General features: G+C 58.5%; 1 protein-coding gene across 1 annotated transcript; it reads left to right on the forward strand.

Annotated features, from left to right (window-relative positions):
- The first annotated feature begins 237 nt into the window (after positions 1–237).
- Positions 238–6,019, forward strand: LOC123168880 (ABC transporter B family member 1). The gene is made up of 4 exons (XM_044586743.1): positions 238–1,597; positions 1,720–2,027; positions 2,121–2,344; positions 3,358–6,019. The coding sequence occupies exons 1-4, from the start codon at positions 381–383 to the stop codon at positions 5,734–5,736; spliced, it is 4,128 nt and encodes a 1,375-aa protein (XP_044442678.1). The 5' UTR covers positions 238–380; the 3' UTR covers positions 5,737–6,019.
- The last annotated feature ends 1,074 nt before the right edge of the window (positions 6,020–7,093 follow it).

Here is a 7,093-nt window from a genome sequence, read left to right on the forward strand (position 1 = left end):
AATTACTACAGAGATGGGATTTGATTCTTTTGCTAAAGAAACATTATGGATAGGAATGTGAGTGTATGTATGTGTTTGTGAGTATGTGCATTTTGTACCGTGTTAAAGAAAATGTGGAGTATATAAATAGGATTTGGGGTGGGGTGAGACGTAGAGAGGGGAATAATTCATGCCAAATACGGTGGGCCCTTGTCCCCATTGTAGATCCCTACCCATCTTATAAGCAGGAAGGGGAAGGAGAAGCAGCAGCCTCTGCCAGTCCCACACACACACGCACTTGACAAGACGAGACGGAGGCGCGAAACAGAGGAGAGGAGAGCAGAGCAGAGGGATAGGGAGGGAGGAGTTGTCCGGCTCCCCCTCCGTGCCTTGCCGTCCCGATGTCTAGCGACCCTGAAGAGATCAAGGCTCGCGTCGTCGTCCACGGCGCCGGCGCCGACGCCAACGCCGCCGACGAGTGGGCCCGCCCGGAGCTCGAGGCCTTCCACCTCCCCTCCACCTCCCAGCCCCCGCACTTGTTCCACCCACCGCACCCAGAGCCAGAAGCAGCAGAGCAATCCACGCCAGCACCGGCCGTGGCAGCAGCTACCGGCACCAACAATGCGTCTGGTTCCCCCCCTCCTCCTCGCTCGCCGCCTCCCGCGCCACTGGAGACGGAGCAGCTTCCGCCCAATGCCAAGCCGCCTGCCGACGAGAAGCCGCCCCCTCCGGCGCCGGCGGCCGCCCTGCGCGACTTGTTCCGCTTCGCCGACGGCCTAGATCGCGTCCTCATGGCCGTGGGCACGCTCGGCGCCCTCGTCCACGGCTGCTCCCTCCCCGTCTTCCTCCGCTTCTTCGCCGACCTCGTCGACTCCTTCGGCTCCCACGCCGACGACCCGGACACCATGGTCCGCCTCGTCGTCAAGTACGCCTTCTACTTCCTCGTCGTGGGCGCCGCCATCTGGGCGTCGTCCTGGGCCGAGATTTCCTGCTGGATGTGGACCGGCGAGCGGCAGTCCACCCGGATGCGGATCCGGTACCTCCAGGCGGCGCTCAAGCAGGACGTCTCCTTCTTCGACACCGACGTGCGCACCTCCGACGTCATCTATGCCATCAACGCCGACGCTGTCATCGTCCAGGACGCCATCAGCGAGAAGCTCGGCAACCTCATCCACTACATGGCCACCTTCGTGGCCGGCTTCGTCGTCGGCTTCACCGCAGCGTGGCAGCTCGCGCTCGTCACGCTGGCCGTCGTGCCGCTCATCGCCGTCATCGGCGGCCTCACCGCCGCCACCATGGGCAAGCTCTCCTCCAAGAGCCAGGACGCGCTGTCCAGCGCCAGCAACATCGCGGAGCAGGCCCTGTCGCAGATACGGATCGTGCAGTCGTTCGTGGGTGAGCAGCGGGTGGCGCAGGCCTACTCGGAGGCGCTAGCCGTGGCGCAGAGCATCGGCTACCGGAACGGCTTTGCCAAGGGCCTCGGGCTGGGCGGCACCTACTTCACCGTCTTCTGCTGCTACGCTCTGCTCCTCTGGTACGGCGGGCACCTCGTTCGCGGCCACCACACCAACGGCGGGCTGGCCATCGCCACCATGTTCTCCGTCATGATCGGCGGACTGTAAGTCTTCCGTCTTATTACTCCTCTCCTCTCCTCTCCTCCTTATTTATTTATAAGGAGAGGACACCTTGGCGCCGCTGAAAGGGAAGATGCATTGATGGATTCTTGTGCTGTGCGAGCAGCGGTCTTGGGCAGTCGGCGCCGAGCATGGCGGCGTTTGCCAAGGCGAGGGTTGCGGCCGCGAAGATCTTCCGTATCATCGACCACACGCCAGGCATCACCAAGGAAGGCGTGGAGCTGGAGTCGGTGACGGGGCGGCTGGAGCTGAGGAACGTGGAGTTCGCGTACCCGTCCCGGCCGGACACGCCGATTCTGCGCCGCTTCTCTCTAAGCGTACCGGCCGGGAAGACGATCGCTCTGGTTGGCAGCTCTGGCTCCGGGAAGAGTACGGTGGTGTCGCTGATCGAGAGGTTCTACGACCCGAGTTCAGGTCTGACTGACTCTCAAGTTTTCCCTTGTCTCTTACTCGAGTATAATTTACTGGAAGGAGTGAGTTAGTAGGCGCTTGTTAAAATGCGAGCAGGGCAAATCATGCTTGACGGTGTTGAGCTCAAGGATCTGAAGCTGCGGTGGCTGCGGTCGCAGATCGGCCTGGTGAGCCAGGAGCCGGCGCTGTTCGCGACGAGCATCAGGGAGAACCTGCTGCTTGGGAGGGAGGAGGCGAGCCAGGTGGAGATGGAGGAGGCCGCCAGGGTCGCCAACGCCCACTCCTTCATCATCAAGCTCCCCGACGGCTACGACACGCAGGTCCGTCCGTCCGTCCGTTGGTCACTCCGGCAATCATATTAGATTCATCCCGCGCGTGCTAGCTTCTTCCTTTTTATCCGCCCGATCCGTGCGCCATTAGGCTGGAGTAGTAGATAGCTTTGCCCTTTCCACCATCCTTTTTCCCTCATCACACCCATCCCATCATTGGCCCCTTTGCCGTGGAGGAGTAGATAGAGGAGCTAGATACCCCCGGCTCAGATCGGATGCTTGGTGCTCCATTTGTTTGTTTGTTAGGCAACAACATCACATGATGACACCTTCTCTACTGGGCTCCATCACAGTCACAGGGCCCATTGTTACTAGTGCAATACTATTTCACCACCAAGAAGAAGAAGAAGAAGAAGCAATTGTTTGTTTGTTAGGAGCATGTTGCTTTACATTGCAAAAAAAAGGAGCATGTTGATTTAAATAAAATAAATGCTATTAGGAGTTGGTAACAGTTAGTACGTACCTGCCTGCCTGCCTGCCTCCTCCATTTTCCAAAAGTCCCTTTCTCACCACGAAACACAACACAAGCAGCTGAGGGGGAGCCGAGAATGGGCCATGATTTCACACTACTCTTTTGCTGCCTCTTTATTCCGCTCCAGCCCAGCAGTAAACTAATTCCAGGTCGGCGTTTTGTCAGGAATGTCAAGTTGATCTCACAAGATTCAAGCATGCTTTGTCCAGTAGTACGTTCCTTTTATTATTTTTTCAGCAGTGGCAGTGGCAGTGGTACAGCACTTGCTTGACCAAAAGCTGCCATTGATAATTGATCCAAGCAAGCACATGGGCTACTGATCCAAGCTCCCTTCCCTAGTACTCCATCGACACCGACCCCATCACATGGATGGCACCATGCCCTGGCTCTACTCCCAGTCAAAATTCCACCATAAACAATTCAATTCTGTCACATTCTACAAAATTAAGCTGGCCTCCAGTCAAAATTCCCATATAAACGACTCTAGAGGAGTACTACTGACAAGTCAATATGTTTGAACATGGTGATACAGGTGGGGGAGCGCGGCCTGCAGCTCTCCGGCGGCCAGAAGCAGCGGATCGCCATTGCCCGTGCGATGCTCAAGAACCCGGCCATCCTCCTCCTGGACGAGGCCACCAGCGCGCTGGACTCCGAGTCGGAGAAGCTCGTGCAGGAGGCGCTGGACCGCTTCATGATCGGCCGCACCACCCTGGTCATCGCGCACAGGCTCTCCACCATCCGCAAGGCCGACCTCGTCGCCGTCCTGCAGGCTGGCGCCGTGTCCGAGATGGGCGCGCACGACGATCTCATGGCCAGAGGGGACAGCGGCGCGTACGCCAAGCTCATCCGCATGCAGGAGCAGGCGCACGAGGCGGCCCTCGTCAGCGCTAGGAGGAGCAGCGCAAGGCCCTCCAGCGCCCGCAACTCCGTCAGCTCACCCATCATGATGCGCAACTCCTCCTACGGCCGCTCGCCCTACTCCCGCCGCCTCTCCGACTTCTCCACCGCCGACTTCAGCCTGTCCGTCATACATGACCCAGCCGCCCACCGGATGGGCATGGGCATGGGAATGGGAATGGAGAAGCTGGCGTTCCGTGCGCAGGCCAGCTCCTTCTGGCGGCTGGCCAAGATGAACTCGCCCGAGTGGGGCTACGCGCTCGCCGGCTCCGTGGGGTCCATGGTATGCGGCTCCTTCAGCGCCATCTTCGCCTACATCCTCAGCGCGGTGCTCAGCATCTACTACACGCCGGACCCGAGGCACATGGACCGGGAGATCGCCAAGTACTGCTACCTCCTCATCGGCATGTCCTCCGCCGCGCTGCTCTTCAACACCGTGCAGCACCTCTTCTGGGACACGGTGGGCGAGAACCTCACCAAGCGCGTGCGCGAGAAGATGCTCACGGCGGTGCTCCGCAACGAGATGGCCTGGTTCGACATGGAGGCCAATGCCAGCGCGCACATCGCTGCCAGGCTCGCGCTGGACGCCCAGAACGTGCGCTCCGCCATCGGGGACCGCATCTCCATCATCGTGCAGAACTCGGCGCTTATGCTCGTCGCCTGCACGGCCGGGTTCGTCCTGCAGTGGCGCCTCGCGCTCGTGCTCCTCGCCGTCTTCCCACTCGTCGTCGGCGCCACCGTCCTGCAGAAGATGTTCATGAAGGGTTTCTCGGGTGACCTGGAAGCCGCGCACGCCAAGGCGACGCAGATTGCGGGGGAGGCGGTGGCCAACGTGCGCACCGTGGCGGCGTTCAACTCGGAGGACAAGATCACGAGGCTCTTCGAGGCCAACCTGCAGAGGCCGCTCCGGCGCTGCTTCTGGAAGGGCCAGATCGCCGGCATCGGCTACGGTGTGGCGCAGTTCCTGCTGTACGCGTCCTACGCGCTGGGCCTGTGGTACGCTGCGTGGCTGGTGAAGCACGGCGTCTCCGACTTCTCCAAGACCATCCGCGTCTTCATGGTGCTCATGGTCTCCGCCAACGGTGCCGCCGAGACGCTGACGCTGGCGCCGGACTTCATCAAGGGCGGGCGGGCCATGCAGTCGGTGTTCGAGACCATCGACCGCAAGACGGAGATCGAGCCCGACGACGTGGACGCCGCAGCCGTCCCCGAGCGGCCCAGGGGCGACGTGGAGTTGAAGCACGTCGACTTCTCGTACCCGTCGCGGCCGGACGTTCAGGTGTTCCGGGACCTGAGCCTCCGCGCCCGCGCAGGCCGGACGCTGGCGCTGGTGGGGCCCAGCGGGTGCGGCAAGAGCTCCGTGCTGGCGCTCATCCAGCGCTTCTACGAGCCCAGCTCCGGGCGCGTGCTCCTGGACGGCAAGGACATCCGCAAGTACAACCTCAAGGCGCTGCGGCGAGTGGTGGCCATGGTGCCGCAGGAGCCGTTTCTTTTCGCCGGCACCATCCACGACAACATCGCCTACGGCCGCGAGGGCGCTACCGAGGCGGAGGTGGTGGAGGCGGCAACGCAGGCCAACGCGCACAAGTTCGTGTCGGCGCTGCCGGAAGGGTACAAGACGTGCGTCGGGGAGCGCGGGGTGCAGCTGTCGGGAGGGCAGCGCCAGCGGATCGCCATCGCGCGAGCGCTGGTGAAGCAGGCGGCCATCATGCTGCTGGACGAGGCGACGAGTGCGCTGGACGCCGAGTCGGAGCGGTGCGTGCAGGAGGCGCTGGACCGGGCCGGGTCAGGGTCAGGGCGAACGACCATCGTGGTGGCGCACCGCCTGGCCACGGTGCGGAACGCGCACACCATCGCGGTCATCGACGACGGCAAGGTGGTGGAGCAAGGGTCGCACTCGCACCTGCTCAACCATCACCCCGACGGATGCTACGCGCGGATGCTGCAGCTGCAGCGCCTCACGCCCCACACCCTTGCCGTGCCCGGACCCGGACCCTCTGCATCCAACGTTTGATACATCTTCCATGCACGGTTCCACTCGCGTTTTGCTTTAGGATCTTCTTTTCTTCTAAAAAATTTGTTGCTGGCTGGCGGGAGGAGGGTGGTCACAATTGACAAGCCGTATGTGCTGCCAATGCCATGATCCGTATTACACACCACAAGAGAATCCAATTCATCCTCCACTTGTCCGCGGACCACATAGGCTCGACCCCTCATGTGTCGGTCCACGTGACGGTGGCCCTATTTCTCAAACCCCCGCCCGATCAATACACATTTTTTCTCCTCTTGGCACTTTATTGCATAGCTGACAATGTTACATCATTTAGAACATGCGATAATAGAAAGCTAGGAGGATCGTATAAAACTTTTGAGTCATAAGCATGTCTAACTAACAAGTGTGCCAAGTTATTTGCTTCCATGGGTCAATCCCTAAAGTAAATCGGTGACATTTCATTTTTTTCGATGAGAGGGGCCACATGCCCCCATTTTCAATCGATGACATTTCATGAGCATACTGAAATCAATCCGCATGAGCATACTGAAATCAATCCGCCCCCACTATTGTAGAATATGGAGCCAAAATATCATAATATCATGTGCAAGCATTGATGAGCTCAAGACAGCCAGATTCCACGATGATCTTCGAGCACCCAATATCACATACTAACTAAGTCCTCCACAAAGAGCCATAGGTTCAGCGGTTGCACATCCGTAACATGATCGAAAGGTTCAATTATACCAGAGATCGCCTCCCCACGGCTATTTTGAAGGACATCAATAATCGATCATGAACCATCCTCAAAATATGATGCATCGGTATTCAACTTGTATGAACCGGGAGGAGGTTTCTCCCAGCCCGGTTTATTCACCTGCTCTTGAAGGTTCTTCTTTGCATAATTGGTTGTAAGTGCCTGGATAGCAAGGGCTGAACTAAAAGGAGGTTTAACATGCACAGCCTTCCTAGCTTCTCTGTGTTCAATCCAAATGTACCAAGATGCAACAACCACCGTTTCTTGTAAGCCTAGCTAACCAAGAACCCGGAACTTTCTTGTCGGCCATTGAAGGATTTCTTCCAAAACAACTGAACCCGAACGGTCCATAGCCAAAGTTTGATCAATGATGTTGTATAGTCCAAGAGCCTTCCAAGCTTTATGTGCATGAGTACACGTAAGATGACGAATATCTTCATCACCCGGGTGACAAATAGGGTAGGATAGTGAAACATTTATGTGCTTGTGGGAGAGGACTGTCATGCGAGGGGATCACCCCCTTGAGAGTGCGCCAAATAAATATTTTAACTTTGCTTGTAACTGCCAACTTCCACACCTCGGACCAAACTGGATTCACATTAGAAGTCCCTTCATTTGCAA

The sequence above is a fragment of the Triticum aestivum genome, chromosome 7D, assembly GCF_018294505.1.
Source record: "Triticum aestivum cultivar Chinese Spring chromosome 7D, IWGSC CS RefSeq v2.1, whole genome shotgun sequence".
In the NCBI taxonomy this organism is placed as follows: Eukaryota; Viridiplantae; Streptophyta; class Magnoliopsida; order Poales; family Poaceae; genus Triticum; species Triticum aestivum.